Genomic DNA, 19558 nt, shown 5'->3' on the forward strand with positions numbered 1-19558 from the left:
GGAGCAGAGGGTTGGGGCCAGCAGAGCGCCAGCCCAGAGAGCATGCTGGGGGACTCTGGTTTAAAGTTAAACCAGGACGGGGTCTTGGACAGACATGCATAAACTGATTTGACCCCAAACGGTTAAGTCTGATACTGTATTCAACCAGATTTATCTCAAACCAGTTTCAGACATTTTGAAACTGGTTTAGGTGCACTGAACTTCTGTTCTGTTACAGGTTTAAACCAGTTTCTGATCACTTAAACTAGTTTATGTGTAATGTCTGTCCCATCCCTAGCCTATGGCTAATCTAGCAGCAGCAGCAAGTTGCAGCAGCAGCAGCACAAATGCTGGTGAGGGCAGGGGCAAAACGTCCTGTGAAGCAGCAGTGGCTACCGTTTGTGGCTGCTGTGAGGAGACGTCACCCTATTTTTACTGTCCAAAACAGGAGCTTTTTGGGGTGTTTGGCACTGATGTCGAACGGAAAAATGAGGAGGTATCTCCGCTCAGCAGCAACAAACTCCAGATACCGCTCCTGCCTTCTGCCTATCTCTCCAGAACCAGAGAAGCTAGAGAGAGAGGAAGGAGGGGTATTGTTTCAGGCACAGTCTTGGCCAGCTATGCCTCTGTGAGAATCATTGAACTAACTTAAGAAAAAAAACTTTTGTTAATTCTGATACTTTTAGGTAAAACACGATGCTTTACATTTACAAAGATATTTCCCCATGTCATTAAATTTCATATGTACAATTACATGTCTCAATGGATCATTATTGCAATGCAGGCACTTTAGCATGCTGAAATTTGTGAAAAGAAGCGACAGTGCCTATAGTCAAGACAACACGTTCAATTTGGGGATGCTTAAGGTATAAACAAATAAGTAGGAAGAACTGCTGCTCTGTCAATTAAAAAAAGATATCATCATTAAGCACACAACTGTCTAACCTTGAATTGTTTTATATCTGGGTAAGTAATCATTTTTTAAAGCACTCTGTTTGTAATGCTTGGTTCTCTATTGTCTTGGGACTAACAATTTTTGTTTTGTTAGATTTTGCCTCTTTAAGTTAAAGCAACTACTTTTTAAGAGTTATCAACTGTGGGAGCATACTATGTAAAGAGGGGAAGTGTTCCCTCTCTCTGTCTCCCCCCCGTATGTTGCCTTTTACAACAATTCCACAGCACATGGCTTACAAACCTTAGGCTCTCTAGAGCTAATAGTGACTGCAGGAACTTATACATTCAATGTAAATCAATAATAATGTTTCATATCTATATTAGAACACTCTGCAGAAGAGATGATGAAATACTAGCTTCAGAGTGACTATGCAAATGGTTGTGTTAAGCCTCTGAGCATGCCTGTTGGGTATTAAATGTTTCCAGAAGCCCAGGGGAAGTCAGATCAAGCCAAATGTCTGTGTAATAGTGAGCCTACCTTCCCACAAATGCAGCTCCTGAATACTTACTAAAATAGCTATTTTATGCATTCTTGTGAGTCTCCAAACTTTCTCAAGCCTCTACCCAAGAGGCAGAAATATAACCAAGTCCAAGCAACTATGATCACAGTCAGCTCTCCTCATACAAAATCATTTAATTTTGGGTAGGATTGTTTAAACAATTCTTTGGGGGCACATCCAGAATATAAAACTGGGAAGGAAGATCTTTTTCCCCACCCCCAGCCACCTGCTGCAGAAATATAGTCCAACTGTTTCTGAAGGGATGCCAATATTAAAAATACTGTTGCTAAAGATGATTCCCCAAACAAAATGGGGAATGCTTTGCTGTAAGTGAGCTTTAACACAGACACAGCACATAAGCAGCTACATCATCCCTGTATAGCAGCTGGAAATTATTAGCCCCATTTTACAGAGGGAAACAAAGGAAAAAGACAGCGCGTCTTGAGTGAAGCCACAATGGGAGCACACTAGCAGCGTACAAATTGGAGCACACATTAGAGTGGCTGGTTAGTATGCAAACATCTTTTCTTTCCCATGTGAAGCATAATTCCTGAGGAGTGTAATTTCTTATTCCTCTTAGATGTTTTGCCTTTTTCTTTGAGCCAGAGTCTCTTTGGTTGGGAGACAGCTTACAGTCAGGCTGAAGCACAGACAGAAAGCAGTGTAGATTTACACGTTACAGACTAAATAAATCAGAGAAGCATAAACTTTTGTAAGCGGTGGCTTACATCATCCGAGCTTCTAAATAAAAAGCAGTGATTAGAATACAAATGGTAATGAAAAGGGAAGAAAAAGGAGTGGGCGCACTACACCAACAGCTATGAACCTAAGCACACTGCTAGATTTATCACCAACTGCCACGCTCTACATTACAACTGCATCTGCTCTGATCCCACTGACCAGGATGCTCATCTTAAGAATCTGATGCAGGGATTCCTATGATTACAACACAGTCCAAAAGACATGGCCACTGACATCAACACAGCCAGATTCAGACTCTGCTCTGACCTACTACCATACCAATTCCAAGACAAGGACAACAGAATCCCTTCGGTTGTCACCTATGCCCTCAGTTTGAATACCTCTGACCCACCATTAATATCCTCCAACCCCTCTTGGAAAAGAACAGTCATCTCAAGACAGCCATGGGGGACAAAACTGTCCTGTCTTACAGACAGCCCCCCACCCAGCTAGCCCCACACTGTAGCACCAATGTACCCCGGCCAGCCCCTCTGCACCATGCTGAGCCAGGGTGGAGCAGCTCCAGGCTGGCACTGCAGGCTGACCCCTTGGGCTCCCTGCCAGCCAGAGTTGCGCCACCCCAGCTCAACGCGCTGCGGTCCTGGATGCACATGTAAATGCTGCGCCTGGAAGCAAACAACTGTAGCACAAACTGCGCCAGAACCTACTGCTTCGCATTAAAGGCACATGTTTACACATCCACCGCTTTCTATTTAAAGCTCTGCTTCCTGCAGTCCCTCCACAGCATCTACTGAAGTAAGCTGTAACTGCTTACAAAAGCTTATGCTATGCATCCCTAATTTAGTTAACCTACAAGATGACAATCTACATGCCAGAATTCTGCCTGATTTCAGACTAACTTGGTTAACTATCTCTCTCTGCTAAAGCTTAGAACTAATAACTGTAGGTAAGGTAAACTGTCCAAAACAACTGCAGACTGGGTCACGTTATCCCACAAAAACAAAAGATCCAGGGCCATGGATTTCAAAAAAAAAAAAAGTACAATGAAACTTTCAGTGCTAGTTGTCAGTTTACTATGGAATATTTTCTAAGGTATCTGTAGCAGCAGTGAGGAAAAAAATGCTTTAAAAAAAAAAAAAAATCAAATTAACTTTCATTTTTATATTACATGGGCTTCAGATTAGGTGGTGATAACCCTGGCTTTGGAACATCCAAAGATTAACTGTGCTTAATGAACATTATAGGTGCTATAATTCCAGACTTTTACTGCAACTATTAAATCCTATGTAATTGCCAAAGAAATTAAGATTCCATCTACGAACACTGACAGCTAGTGGCAATCTGCTTGCTCCTGCACAGTATTTCTTAATGAATATAAGTAAAATATGTTTCAGTGCAATGGACAATCTTGCTGAAGTACATTCAGGACAAACCAGCATTTTAAATTTGTGCACGGTATCCTAAGCCAGTGGTACCCAACCTTTAGGCCTGGCAGGATGGATGGGTGATGCCAGGTCCACCCATGAGCCAAATCTAACCAGTGGGACCGCAATTTGGCGCACGAAGCAGGTACGGCAAGGACACGATCTAACGTGCAGGGTGTGGCAACAATCCAGGTCTACCTCGGTTGTATGCAGAGGGTGGGGAAAAGATAAGGCTCAGGCCCTATTCAGCTGTGCAGAACTTGAAAGTTTGGCAGCAGGTGAGAGATGGCAGTGTTAATTGCCTCTCCTTCCCCCACTGCCAAATTTCCCAGATTTTGAGGAGCCCCATGGGCTGGATCCCACAGTTCTGCAGGCTGGATCTGGCGTATGGGCTAAGGGTTGAGCACCCCTGTCATAAGCCATTACCCCCTGCTTACAGTGATATCAGTATCTTCCACTGCGGATACGCCTTTAGATTTGGGCCATCTAACTTCTGGACTGCGTGGAGCTGCATGCTGTATAGGTTGCAGGAGCAGGGGCCAGGTGCCATGCGAGTCACAGACCTGGGAACTGCCCCAGCTCCCCCACCCCCACCATGTGGGCTGCCCAGAGCCTCTCTATCACATGCACAGTGCAGGCAGCCCACCTCCCCTCTCTCTTGGCCACACACGCCCTGTGGGCTGTCCAGCAGCCTGGCTCCCTCACTCTCCCAGCCACAAACCCTATGCAGGCAGCCCCCTCCCCTGCAGCACGGACAGCCTGGCTCCCCCTACACAACACACGCAGCTGGAAGAGAACCTGCTGCACATATGGCTGGGAGGAGCGCAGGGGGTGGGGTGCTTGGCTACCCAGGGACCCTCCCCACCTCATCACAGCTGTGCACTGCATGCTGCTTGCGTGCACCACCCACTTGCATGCAGGTCTTCTCTGCAGCACTTGCAGCTCAAGCACTCCAGCCCCTTCCCAGCCTCTTGAGTAGGAGCAACTGGTAGAGGGGATGGCGGGGTATAGGGATGTAAATATTGTTTAAAAATATTTGTTTAACCTCCTCTAATGACATCAGTTAAATGGTCAATAACACAGCAGCTCAAGTACAGGCTGCTGCTGGGAGCTGCTCCTGAGGCCCTTTAGGGAGGGCGGAAGGGGAAGCGGCAGTGGAAAGCCCAGCCAGAGAACACATCCCACCTGAAGCCAGGTGCTGGGAGGGAGGGAGCACCTGTGAATGAGCAGTTACTTGCTTATTTGATGAGTCATTAGGCTGCCTGCTGGGTGCTAGTCCCATCCCCCCCACTCCTCCCTCCTTCCTTGATTCCTGCTAGGGCACCATGTGGCTTTCCATCCCCGCCAGACTGTGCCCAGCCTGAGCTAAAGGATAACTGGTAAGCTAATCAGTTATCGCTGGGCTTATGAGTTAAATCAGTGGTTCCCAAACTGTGGTACACATACCACCAGTGGTACGCAGACAACCTGTCAGTGATACGTGTTAACAGATTTATTATAATTACTTTATATGACAAAATTGCTGGTGATACTTAAGGTTGAACTGAAAAATTTGCTGATTGTACTTAAGGTTGTATAGTTTCAAACTGGTGGTGCATAATCTGTCAGAGTTTGGGAACCACTGAGTTAAACGATTAATCCTTTAACCTTTTGCATCCCTGGAGGGAGTGGCCTTTGGTGATTTTGGGGGCTACATGCAGCCTCTGGGCTGCCAGTTGGACAGCCCTGCCTTATCTAGATCACTAAAATGGGTGCCATTAAACATGTTAATGGTATGCTTGACAAAAAACGTTATTATCAATGTAGAGCTATTCCCCCCTAGGAAATTAAATTAAGCATGGTGGTGTGCATGGTGTATTATGCTAATCTCCTCTGATGACTAATGGAGCCAATGTTTAATGATATTACTTTTTCTTTCAATTACAAGTTTTTCATGCTACCCCATGTATATTCTGACAACCTTATCAATACCTTTGCAAGCTTTGAAGATATTTTCTTTTGCACCCTCCCCTCCCCCTTGTTATTTACTATTCTAATAGATAACACTTTCTCTGTGGTAGGTACCGCAAGATGTGCTCAACAACTTGGAAAGAAGGTTGTTTAGGGACAATACCGTCACAACAGCCAAGCAGTTATGCAAGAATCTGGGACACAGTAACAAAGGGCAGGATCTGTTTGTTTTAAATCAGCATACAGCTCCAGATAATTTTGAGTCCCGAAGTTTTTTAGAAGCTTTCAAAACACCTTGAGGCCAGTGGAAAAAAATCAAGTCTGTCTTGTTTTTTGCAGCCGCTGTCCCTGGCATACACACCTTATTATGCTCTGCTGCATACTGTCACAAGAACACATTGTGTCACACTGACCCAACAACCAAGCAAAAATAGCACACTAAGCAATCCTGTTAATGCTGGTACACAGACTGAAGAGTGCAAGGAAAACATCTCCTTGTCTTACAGCAATATTGGTACTGAAATAAGGGCATGACATATAGCAGAATGGTTAAAGAGACTCAGCTTATTTCCTAGCCCTACTCACTTACATGGATTGTCATTAGAAAAGGTTATATCCACATCACACAACTACAAGTCAGTATGCTTTTCATTAAAAGAAAATTAAAGGAAAATCCAACTAAAAATACATCAATCACAAAAAGTATTCTTAAAACTCGTAAAGCCTATTATTAGGCAACATAAATAGGCATATGTAGGATGGAGATCAGATTGAATCACCTAAACTACACCACTCTTGAAAGATATAATTATCTTTTCATTAAAGTATCAATAAGATTTCTGCATTAACTAATAATTTCTGATCACCAAGTCCCTTCTTGTTCTCCTAACAAGTTCTTCCATTGTGACTTTGGGCTCCATTATACATTAATTTTAAGTGGTTCCTGGAAGCTCTTAACCTCTGGCTGTGCACATATTAACACCTGAAATTAGTTTTAAACACCCTTTAGGGAAGGTTTCTCTCTCATTTGCCACAGCTGAGCCACCCAAGTTGCTGTCCCCCAGCAACCTAGGATGCAGTGTCCCCTCCCCCAGTCTCCTGTTCTATGTGAACAAATTTTGCACCCCTGAACTCTACTGCCCAAGAAGCAGCTCTGGCACCAAGCCAACTCTCTCACCTGCCTCCAGGGATGTGACCTTCCCATCCCCAGGAGTGCAACCCCATGCAAACAGCCTACAGAGCACATGCCAGCTAGACAGGTTGCAGGGCACAGATGAATCCAGGAGTGGAGTCTATGGGGGTGGAAACAAGGTAAGGGGCCAAATCGGGTCTCCATCAGCTAAGGCTTCCTTCCTAGGGCAGGGGCAGTAGCTCCCCCAGAAGCTCCTTCCCTCGCTGCTCCCACATGCCAACCACACCTAGCCATCTCAGGAAGAATAACCAGCACTCCCCAGACCTGAATCCCAAATCCCAATTTATTAAAACATTAGACCTCCTTTAATTTACTTCCTCTTTATTTTTTTTCAATGTTTTAACTTCTTTTTATTTTCTCCTTTAATGCAGGGATGGGCAAAGTGCAGCCTGCCCCAGCTACTTGCAGCGGTGACAGACTGGTCTGGAGCAGGGACAGAAGTCCTGCCTGCCTTCCCCTGCCTGGAGCACGCAGGCTACAGCTCATGGCTCTGCCCTGGCTCTGGAGCAAGCTGCCCCCATTGTGAGATCCCAGTGGCTCCAGAGCAGCCCCCTGCCCTGCTCTGCCACGCATCCTGCCAGCACAGCTGGGGCTGGTCTCCATGGCAACCCCAGCCTTGAGCTTTCGCAGCACATCTGCAGCTGTGGGCTCTGTGGAGGCTGGCCTCCTGCATGCGGGCAGGGGCTGCTGGGAAATGGAGTCCAGCTACTGGCCAGATCAGCCATTTTTCCTACCCTGCTTTAATAGCTGCCTTTATTTCATACCTTTTCCCCATCCCCTTTTCCTTTCTACCTCCTGTTTCATTACCTGCTCCCATCCCATTTACTCTCCGCCTCCCTGTTTCATGTTCCCAATTCCCTCTCCCTGCAACCCATCTTACATGCTCACCTAGAACAAGGATAGGCCTGTCCTCACTCACAAGCCTTGTAGTGGCACGTCATAGCTGTAGCTCCTAGTCAGGCCCCTGCTCCCTAGTCTGCTAGTGGCAAATCACAGCTGTGCTGGTGAAGAACAATCAGAGAAGATTTTTAGCCTTAAGGTGTGACTGCTCCAAACTTAAGCTAGCACTAATACTGATTAATATTTAAGCAGCTCAAAGTGCAAACTATAACAGAGCCCTTATTTAGCTCCTCAGGTAGATCCATCCCCTGAAGCCTATGCTCACTACTGTTGAGGGGTGGTTTGTCTAATAGTCAGTAACGCTAAGCAGACAGTCAAAAAGGCTGTGTGTTTTCTTCTTCTTCCTACTGCACCCAGGTCTCTGGGATTTACAGTCCAAAGTCACAGCAGCAGGACTCTGCAGGCATTCTCATTACTTCCTCTTCCTGCTTCCAAGTGCCTCTGGGATTTGCAGTCCGCAGTCACAGCCAGCAAGTAAGTTTCAGTAAGTTTAGCAGCAGGGCAGCTCTGTACTCAGGGGAAGGTGGGTTTTACCCCTCTCCCTGGCCAAAGCCCCAAGCCAGGGTTTGCCAGGGGGACTGGGGGAGGAGCAGTCCCTGCATCCCCCCCAAACCTTCTCTGCTGGAGGACACAGCACAGCCCAGCACAGCGCTGGAAAGCATGCTGGGGGACTGTGATTTAAACTTCAACCAGGAAGGAGTCTGGGACAGAAGTTTCATAAACCGATTTGACCCAAATCAGTTAAGTCTAATACTAAATTCAACCAGGTTTATCTTAAACCAGTTTCAGCCATTTTGAAACTGGTTTATGTGCACTGAGCTTCTGTTCTGTTACAGATTTAAATCAGTTTCTGATCACTTAAACCAGTTTGTGTGTAACTTCTGTCCCTAGCCTAACTGCTTAGCCATGTGTCGTTTCTGTCAGAAATATTCTGAATGTACTAAAGAAGGGTCCCTGTTCTCTGGTTTTATGCAAGTCCCTGTTCTCTGGTTTTATGTCTCCTGTTTTTCCTGTGATGTGGATCCTCAGAGATGGTAATGATGCTGGACAGCACTGTATAGCTGTTACCTTAGGAAGTAGCAGGCAACCCGCCTTTTGGAAACTAGCATTTTCTCCCGCTTGCAACGTAAATTATTGTTTGGAATTCTTGTTAAAACATTTATTCTCTTCTGGCATCATGGTGAATACTTCTTTTTGTTTTTTTTAACTATTTTGGAACTGTCTTTGGCTTAAACTTGTAGGACTGCAGTTCATTTACATCCAAAATGGTGACCCTAATAAAGTATTAATCCAAGACTAAAATGTATTTACTGGACCCAGACACATGACATGGTCCATAGTAACAGAAAGTTAAACTCCTCAGCCGCTCCCAACTTAAAAGATGTTTAAAAAAAACAGAAGTTTATTCCCTGTAGCAAATGTTCTATTATTTTGATATTTGTTTTCAAAATAAAATTGAAATATCAAAAATTTTTACAGGAGATACACTTTTGAAAACAACTGAATCATAAATGTGACAAGGAGACATTATCATGCATTAGGGGAGATGCAGCTCTCCTAGAAAAATGACCATAGAGAGAAGGACCCAGAACTACAATTCCTATCTTATAAAATTATTAATTCCTATGGGGCACTGTGGTAGATGAAGTGTACCCAGATTGCTCATCTAATCTAAAACATTTCATTTAGATTTTCCTGGTGGAAACTTCCACCCAGATGATATTGTGATAGCCAACCCATTTTTTTTAAATAGGGAAACATTTTGTTTGAAATATTTCTATCAATCCCAGTAACCAATGTCACAGTTACTAAATGCTGTGCACAGTCTAGAACCTAGAATCAGCTAAAGGCAGAATAGCATCCTAAACTCAAACTTCTTCATATTTGTGTGATAATTTTACTTTAAAGTAGTAAATGAGTTAGTCTACAAGGTGCCAACCTGACACGCCTTCTGTCTAAAACACATAATAAGGGGCACTTGAAAGACCAAAAAGAAGACTAAGCACTCAATTTGACTTTAATGCGTGTGGTTTGCTTATGCTCCTGACAATCTGCCCTGTTATGTTAGGATGACTTCTTTACCATCAGAAACTTATTATAAAAAAACTAGTTGAAGCTGCACTTCACTGCAGAAAATTAATTTGATTTTTTTATTTTGTATAACCTTTTGTCATAATTATCATCATCTTCACTTTATGGTTTATGCATCATTGCCTATTCCAACTTCAAAAGCTTTCAAACCATCATTTTCATCTGCTTTCTTCTCTTGTAGACTTTAATTGAATTTTTTGACATGGGTGAGCTACCAACCCCCACGATCTGGCCTCTGGAATAAGAGAGATAATTTATATAGATAATTGACCAAAGGGACATATTAGGTGATCTGCTATCCCTATCTAATGCACTAAATATAACAGAATAACTTCATCTTAATGTATACTTTTCCAGTCTCTTCCACCCTGATTTTTTTAAGACCAAAGTACTGGGGACTTCTAGCAGTTCTTTCTGGTAACTTTTTCACAATATACTGCATTATACTGTCAAGAAAATATATTCCTGAATGTCATTTTAAATCTACCCCTTTTATAAATGCCATTATATTAATCTAAGTTTTTCTTTTCTGAATATTAAAACATTTCTCCCTTTTTGAACTTCACAATCTTTTAGTACTGTTATCATGCTACACCACTGTCATTCCTTGGACAAGCTATACATACTTAGTTCTTTTAATCTTTCTTATTTAGTCAGTCCCTCCAGTGGACAATCATTTTGTTATTGTTCTCTGCATGTCTTGAAAGGAGTGCAGAAATGAATGTGATGTTCCAGGCATAGAATCATAGAGAAGGGCAGGACCTCAAAGGTCATCTAGTTCAAACTGATGCATGAATGAGGATGCAATATTCCTATACTATTCCAGACAAATGCCTAACTAGGGTCTTCTTGGAAAAACCTCCAAAAAGGAGATTCCACAACTTCTCTTGCCAGCTTTTTCCATTGTACTGTTCTGACATTAAAGAAGTTATTTCTTACTAAATCTGCTTTGCTGCAGTCTAAATGCATTGTTTCTGGTCCTGCCTTCTGCATCAAAGGTGTCTTTAAAATATTTGAAAAAACAGTTACCATATCCCCCTTGATTTCCTTTTCACCATGGTCTTAATAAAACCATATATGAACTATTAACTAACTACTCCGTGTGCCTCTGGACATACAGCAGTCCCCTACCTCACCCCTCAAAATCACATTGAAACAATCAAAAATCTATTTAATTTTGTATTTAGGGAAGCTTTATTGACCAGAAAATAATAATTCGTATTGAGTGGTGATGATGAGCTGATGTTTGGGTGCTGAACATACATATTCAGGGACTATTTTCAGTTCAAATGATATTAGCCTAAGTGATAGTGGTGGTAAGAGCTCTTTAGAATGCTCCATTATGCAAATAAATGTTTAGGGAGTTATTAAAAACACAGATTCCTGACCTCAAAACCACAAAAGTTCCCTTGGAACCTTTCTGGTTTATTAGGCATTTGCATTTAGGGACTGTCACATTCCAATCTATGGTGTCAAAGCTGACATGCATATTCTTTATGATGAGGTTTCTTGACACAACCCATAATGGATCCTTCAGAGCAATTATGGTCTAATCATGTCAAATTTGACTAAAAGAGTCCTCAGTTTATGGAACACCAGCAATATTGATTGTAATGGCTCCTCTGGAAACATTACAGTCTATCATAAGACTGTTGTTGCTGCTGCAAATTCTATATTAAATCCATCTACTAAAGCCCTAGTGAACATTTATTCTGGGTTCTCTAGTCCACTCATGTTCATTTACCATGTCCATGGTCTCTTAATACCATCCAACATTACATTAAGAGATGTGACTAGTACTTGTAAAGAAGTTTGAGTTCAGAAGTCATTTTTCTAAAGTCACAGTATATAGTCCTCTCCCAGATTTTCAGGTTTACAATACAAATTAAAGATGCTCAATACTGAACAAAAAGCACAAGACATATGAAATCCCTTTCTATTTTTTGTTGTCTTATAACGAAAAAACCCCTATATTTCTTAAAGTATAGCAAAAAGAAATGTATTCTCACGCCTGAACCTTTAATACCAAAAATATGTTGCCAACACATTATTTTTCATTTAAGAATCAAGTTATAACTACCTCAAATACTTAAACATACATCTGTTATGGTAAAGCAATGTAACTATTGCTATATCTAACCAAAGAGTGCCATTACAGAACTGGCACTTCCCATCTTAATTCTATATTTTTCTAGGTCAAAACTGTGATAGACCACAAAGATGAGCATAATAGTATTTCTTAGAGCTGCAGATAAAAAAGATAAAGATAGATTTAGATAAAACAGATGGACATTGGAGAAGTGCAAGGTACTCTCTTTCAGATCAAGGCACTGAAACTTTCTAATGCTTCATCCCATTCATGGCTCTGCCTCAAGCTTTTAAGATTACAGATTTAGCTGCTGTGCTGAATCTGCAACTTGAGAGACACTGAAATACGACAAACCGTAGGGAGCTGAAGAGCAGCCATACAAAAAAAGAATTTTCCCATGACCACCAAATATAATCCCAAACTCTTCTACATTATGACCTCAACCTGCTTAAGACATGCTGGAAGGCAGCAAAATTCTTGGGAATGACTGCATAACACTTTCATATAAAACAATATTAGGAAGGTGTAAGAGACATGTTCATTAACTGATTTTAGAGCTGTCCTTCAACTCCTGTGGGATGGGAATATAGGAACATTATTCAGACACCCCATTTTTCATGTCACACCATGGTGCTTTCACATACAATAGAAACTGGCCTTACAACAAAGAGGGGAAGAAAAGCAAGTTGAAGACCTGAGCCAGGTCTATCAAGGACTGTACAAAAAACTCTTATGGCCACCTCCCAATCTCACTGAAGATTAAACACTGCAGCAGTGAAGAAAACCTACCAAAAACACCCCCAAAACCACCATGTGTAGCCAAGCACAACCACTTTCTAGTTGTCACATTCCCCGTCAGAGACATGTCATGGGAAAGCAGTTACATAAAATGGCACAACTCCACCCTAGTAATCTTCAAAAAGCATCTTGAACACCCATCTTGCTGTGGTCATCTGATCCCAGCAGTCTTTCCTGCCCAAGTGCAGGGAAGCTAGACTCAGTGGTCTGTAGGGTCCCCTCCAGCCCCTAACATTTATGGAACTATGAACCTCATGCCCCTCTCTTTGCTACTCTAAAAATCCCCGAGCAATATAGAGGCAACATGCTTGACAGCTACCACATACACAGAACAAGCACCATTTCCTGAATTTCACTACATGCATGGATCTTGATGCCGTGTAAAACAGATGTATTTTGCTTCAGTTGAGTCCACAGTGCCTTGCTATACTTTCAGCGAAGGTTATCTGGTGAGCAGCCATCTGTCTTTGAGCAATGCCGATTGGTTGCCTAGGTATTCTGTCACATGCAGAGAGAAGCCAAGCCTGCCTGCTGGTCTCTGTTCCTGTGACTGTCCTAATCCCTTCCCTCATCAATATACGCAATGTCATAGCCATGCTCTGGTACTGAGTTCACATATTTTCCTACAATACAGATCCTCAATGTACCTTGGTGCTGTTTGCCACACTGGAGCATTTTGCACCCAGAAGCTCATCTGACATCTCCCAACTATACAGTTGGTCCAATAAAAGATAACAAAAAACCTTGCTTCTCACATGGACCACCATGGTTACAAGGACATTCTGGCCTTACATACTCATGTTTGGCTTTAACACAGCATGCCAAATTGAGCCCTTTATATTTAGAGATATTATCAGCCTAATTAGGATTTTTCTACTTGAGATTTTAATAGATTGCTGCTTATTGTCAGGAGCCAGGACAGCTTGCCAACTAAACTGCCCCCAGCTGGCCTGGGTTACCTGAGTGGGTCTGGTTGCCATTGGCCCAACTACTCTCAGCTGGGCCTAGATGCCTGCGTAGGCCCAGCTGCCAGTTTGTAACTAGCCGCTCTTTCATTGCCAAGCAAGCCAATCAACAGTGCAGGTGCTTGTCTTGCTAGCCTGAGGTTTCTGACTGTTTTATTAGTTTTCTGGTTCCAACCTCTAATTCCTGATTTCCCAGTCCGTGGGTCCTCCTTTTTTGTTCCTACCGTCTTAGGTCTGTTTGTTCCTAGTTTCTTGGATTCATCCCGTTTGCTACCCATTGACCCCCCCCCATGATTCCAGACTGCTTTGCCAACTACTTGACTCCCCTGAAAGCCAGCTCCTGGCTTGTGGTGTAGCTCAGCAATCTCCCACATCACACTTCCACACAGCTACAGCTACAGCTGCCTGCTCCAGACCCCGTGGCTGGTGACTCAAGTCTGATCCCTGCCTCACAATTCTACCCAAATTGACAACCCATGTCTCAGTCCCTTGTGAATCTTGTACTCCTGACCCACCTGCTCCTGGTTCACTGAGCTTAATTGGGACCCATACTTCCCTGACCTTGTCCGTTCCTGATCCCCAGGGTTATAACCCTCTAGGGTCAAGGCCCAATTGCTTAAGTCCTAGTCACACCACTGACAGGTAGGCCCTCTTCAAAAAGGTAAGTGATGCACAATAGCAATTCTGATTTTTTTTTTTTTTTTTTAACAGACAGGTGAATAGTTTTAGCCAACACTAACTAGGAACACTATTATTTGAACTAACCATTCACTATAATAGAACAGAATGATTTAATTAAGCTAACTAAACACAAAGATTGAGGAAAGGGCAGTTCTTAGCCAAAGAAGGTTTTTCCAGGTTATAGCCAGAGACTAGAGACTTCTGCTTGTGCTGTTGATTCAATTCTACCACTCCTTTGTTAACAGCATTATACACCACAGATAGTCTCTCACATAAAAAGTCAATGGAGCTGCTTGCAGAATTAAGAATTATTCATCATGGAAGAATGAAGCCTGAATTGCTTGTTAACTGCATGGTACTATGGCACCCTTACTTTTGCATATTGTATGACTTCCTAAATTTCAGCAATGCGTATTACATAAACAGCAAGCATAGGAAAAGTAACTGGAATATGGAAATGTAGAAATGAAAATATACCCTTAGACTAAACTAACCCCATTACCACCATCAGTGGAAGCTAGATCCTCTGAATCCAGGCTAGGCTATAAAAGGGAAGAATGTTAGTTCTACTACATCATCTTCACCCTTCCTTAGAAATTGTGGAAAACACAGGCCATGGCCACTCTGACATCCCCCTCCCACAGCCACACAGGACTTTACTTGTAAATTATGGTAACCATGTCAATATAAATTAATTTGCTTGCCCCCTACGCAAAACCCCTTTCCCCATTCCAAGCAAGGGATTTTAGCAGGAGCAATGTTGTGAAGAAACAAGAGGGGGGCAAGGGCACACCAGGCATCAATAGAGGCACAAAGCCTTTGTGCATATTGCCCTTGCCTCCAAGAATCCACTAGTTTTGAGAGTTGCATCTCTTCTTTCGGAGACAAACCATACTCCATCCAAAACTAGAACGTGACCAACTTTCAGCAAATATAAACTTGTAAAGGCAAGGCCAGAATCAAATAATCAGGAAATCTAGTTCTACATAAGGCATTTCACTTTATCTTTAAAGATTTGTTTCTAGCTCATTTATTCAATACTGATAGGAGATAAAATTACAGGCAAAGATGCAATGATCTTTTAAGGCTGAAACCCATGGATGCATGTGTGTATGTAAGCTTTAATACTGTACCACTAGCATTTTAAATACTGAGCTCACTGCCCACATAGTGATGATAAACCATTGTACAATTTGGCCTATTTTAGTTTTATTTTCTGGCAGCAGTTTCTGCCAGGAAGATCCAATTCAAAAGCCACTAGTCCTAAAGTCGTTTCATGCATCATACTGACAGATTAAATCTGTTCCTTGGCATTTTGTAGCACATCTTGTTCTTCATCATAGCCTACTGTATAGTACCACTACAGCTGTTTCTTTTCTCTGAAGTATTTGAGCTTTGTTTATAAACACTTAAACATTAGGATTTTCTAAACTAAAAAAACAGGCTTCTTTCCTGAATAAGAAACTCCAGCATTCAATGCATGGGCTCTATTGTTCTCTCTACCCTTTCAGTGTTTTGTTTTGGTTTTTTTTTTACATTCATCTCATATAAATGTCACTACACAATCTGTTAAAAAAAATCCCTGTATTTATTTCCTTTCTGCATTACTCTGTCAGTCCTCCTTTTATCCCCTTCTCTCTCACCTCTGATAGATGTATACGTTCCTTATAATTCTACCCAACAAATAACAGCAGCGGCAGCACTTTTTTATTTTTTCACTTTTACATATGCCAATCATCACAGGATTTAGAATGACCCTTTCACCACAGTCTACACATCTCCTGTAACTTGATGCAAGGGGATCCTCTAAATATTCATAAACTCTTGAAAAAGGACTGTCTGGTTTCGTGCATCTCTAAGCAAGTTCAACAGGACTGTGACCTCAAATGAAGTTTACGTGCACTAACATAGTATAAATGATTAACACCACAGAGCTTAAAATTCAAAAGAAGAACAATGTTGTACTGGTGTAAAGAAACCAAGTTACCCCCATTCTCCCTAATTCTCAAGTCTGAAAACACCATTTTCTACCAAAAATTAAAACAACTGACTTCAGTATAACTACATACATGCTTAAGTTTAATCAAGTACATAAGCATTTCACTGAACTCTAACCAGCTCAGCACACTTCAGGATCAAATCCATGATGTCCTGCTTTGGATACTCTCTATCCCATGCTACTGTTGTCTAAGAAAATCCTGGGATGTGGAAAAAACAGTTTGAAATGCCACAAGTGCTGTTGCAGCCAAGAAACTGTAGCTATTTGCAAAGGAGAAGGCTGTAAACCCTGCTTGATCTATAGAAGCTGTATCAACATGGCATACTTAAAAAATAAAGAAATTTAGTTAGTGATATTTGGTTTTGCTATATGGGCTACCAGATAGGAACTCCAAGCCTTCTTCACAAAAATTAGTCACAGTTCGTCATATGTCTGTGGGTTAGGTATTGTCAAAATTTCTAAAAGGTATTTGGCACCTAATTCCCATTAAAATCATTCATTTAATGGGAGTGAAGCTCCTTCTAAAATACCTCCTGAACTCTGGTCCGCAGTGCTGGAGGCTAATCTTATTGAAGTCCGAGGTAAAAGTCCCACCGACTTTTCATAGCACAGGATTAGGCTGACAAGAAATAAGAAGATCCAAATGGGGCAATCTAAATTCTGTAGAGGGGACCACAAAAGACTGAAACTAGCCTATGAATATAAGTACCCATTATAGGTTCCTCTGAAAATCAATTCTCAAAGAATTTAAATCTGAATATTCAATTGGACAAAAAAAAAATCCTCTTTCTTCAAAATTGATAGTAGGCCCAGTAATGCAGTCCTTCCTCAGTCTAAACTCCTAACTGCATCAAAATACCTTCCCTCCTGAGTAAGGACAACAGAGAAGAAGCTATTATTTTTCATTTAATTTCCCCCTCAAGTTTCTTTAATTCCCCCATGACGGTTAGCAGCTGATTTGCCACCCTTCCGGTCTTTCTATATTCTGCATTTTTAGTGTAGCTATTTTCTGAGAGTGAATTACAGTCCTGATTCTGCTACAATTCAAGCTGACAAAGAGTCTTGCTTAGAACTTAAATGGGAAGAGAAACAGAAATAAATAACTGGGGGGGGAGCTACAGTGGATTTACCCCAGCAGATAATAACCTATCAAGAGCATTTTGGGGCCAAGAACCGAAGTGACATGTAGGGAATTCCATAGGTGTGATAAACCTTCAGTATCTGAAGACACCAAAGGAAATGAAGATAAAGCAGAATCAGAGTAAAGAAACAAAAATAAAGCTAATGTCTGATCATTTTGGCCACTTCTATCAAATGGTTCTCTCTCTAGGTGCTGTATTCTATAAGATGAGAACAAAAATGAGTAAGTGGACCAAGGGTTGGATTCTACACAGCAATTTCTATATTCTTAAATGCGAGTCCAAAAATCTAAGTTTGTCCATTCGGTGAAGGCTCAGTTCTTACTGTATGAAAAGTCAGCCAATGACACAAAAAGAGGATCAATGTACCTAGTTCTGCATGGTACTGAAGGCTTTCTGAGAGATGCTGAACACCCTCCACTGCCATTTTAGACAAAAAGGTGTTTATTCAAGTAGATCAGGAAGAAAATGGACAAAAGAAAACGTCTCTTGAAGAGTAACATCTTATCTTCCCCCCACCACCTTTTTGAGGGTTTTTAGCTTTTATAAAAACCCTGACACTTGACGAGAATGGGGAATGACAGAATCTATTCCCTATATTCCCTGCTACAATGAGAGGCAACTATTTGTTAATAATCTAGAGTTTTCATCACCTACTAATCTTTTGTTCTACGTGCTAGAAATCAAGTGATTTCATAGAATCCACAAGAAGTAGGGCTGAAAGGGACTGCCAGGGGTCATCCAGTCCAACCCCCTGCCTGAGGAAGGATAACTACTGCAAATAACTATTCTTATTATTGTGGAAGTTTTGACTTTTATTCCTGCGAAAACAAAAGGCAGGGCCTCAAACAGGAACAACAAATCCATGTAATTTCCACTTTTTTAGGCCACAGTAGGAACAGCCATACAAATGCATCACTGCTCTCAACCACCTAGAGTCTGCCTTCTGAATCTGCGAAGCCATTTCTGTTTAAATACAGCATGTGTCAAGTTCCTCTGTTTGAAAGCCAGCATCTCAGTGTTAATGTCCACAGTGACACACGCTGGTTGTACCAGGCAAGAACACCACCATGGAGAGATCCCGTTATAGAAGCCCTCTGGTGACTGAATAGGTGTTTGATATATGATCTCATTAAAAGCAAGTGAGGGGAAAAAATCTGGAAAAAGAATTTCTACCTCTCTCAGATAAGGATGGTGCTGTAGAGGCAGCACAGCCTCTTCTTGCCTGTTGCACCAGCAAACATTTGAGACCAGGATTTAAAAAAAAAAAAAAGACTCCTAACACAATCATTGACACCAGCAAGCAATGCTCTTTCTTTTAAAACTGCAGAATGATGCACGGCATTCTGCTCACTCCTCCACAGATTAAACCATCTTTCCTGCTCTGCTTTAGCCACCATGAAAAAAGCCCGTCCTAGCATCTTCCATGGTGGGGGGGGGAGACCTGCTTTCAAGCACCCACCCCCTCAGCCTCAAAGCATCTTTTAAAGGAGGATGGAGATTTATTTCCACCCAATTTATCCTCCTCCGCTGCGTGATTTAAAAATCCGGTCACCTTTCAAAACTCCAGCAAAGGGAGGGTTTAAAAGGTGGGTCAGTCAAAAGACCTGATTTCTAGAGGAGGCTTCGGGAGGAAGCGCCACAAAGGGAGTGGTGCCAGGAGGCACGAGGCTAAGGCTTGCGATGCGGGGCCGGCGCGCGGAGCAGTACCACTCACTGATCGCCCCGCAGCCCTGCTCTGCCTCTTGCGAGGGCGGGACGGCAGGGGTCCGCCCGCTCCAGCCCCGCCCGGGCCGCTCAGGCAGCGAAACTTTGCGGGAGCCGCGGCTCAGCTGGGGCCGAGGCCGCACTGCCGCTCCCCGTCACCCGCCAAGCGGCCAAGCCATCTGCTCCCGGCCCTCCCGCCGGACGCTCATTAAGTGTCTGGCAATCAACAACAAAAAAAGGGTGGGGGTAGTGATGCAAGGCAGGCGGCGGGAATGGGGGCGCGGGGAGCGCGCTTTGTGGCCGCACGTGTGCACGGGGGGAGCTGTCAAAGTTGAGCCCGAGCGCCCGTACCTTGGAAGAGGAAGGCTTTGCTCCCGTTGTGCAGCCCCGGGACCTGCAGCACCCCCGCCGCCTCTCCCGGCCGGAGCTCGGACAGCACGTCGATCTGCAGCGCCGGGTCCACGCCGAAGCCTGCAACTGCCCCACAC

The 19558-nt window shown here is 42.8% G+C and overlaps 1 protein-coding gene across 1 annotated transcript in view; it reads right to left on the reverse strand.

Moving 5' to 3' along the window:
• Window positions 1-19551, reverse strand: part of NELL2 (neural EGFL like 2) — a gene marked incomplete at its 5' end in the record, with an annotated part of 388108 nt that extends 368557 nt beyond the window's left edge. Inside the window, one exon of the mRNA XM_019515772.1 lies at window positions 19422-19551. Within this exon, the coding sequence (XP_019371317.1) occupies window positions 19422-19551 (130 nt within the window). The remainder of the gene's footprint in view (window positions 1-19421) is intronic.
• Between the last annotated feature and the right edge of the window lie 7 nt (window positions 19552-19558).

Source organism: Gavialis gangeticus, unplaced genomic scaffold (assembly GCF_001723915.1).
Source record: "Gavialis gangeticus isolate Ggan-Ray unplaced genomic scaffold, GavGan_comp1, whole genome shotgun sequence".
NCBI classification, from domain to species: Eukaryota; Metazoa; Chordata; order Crocodylia; family Gavialidae; genus Gavialis; species Gavialis gangeticus.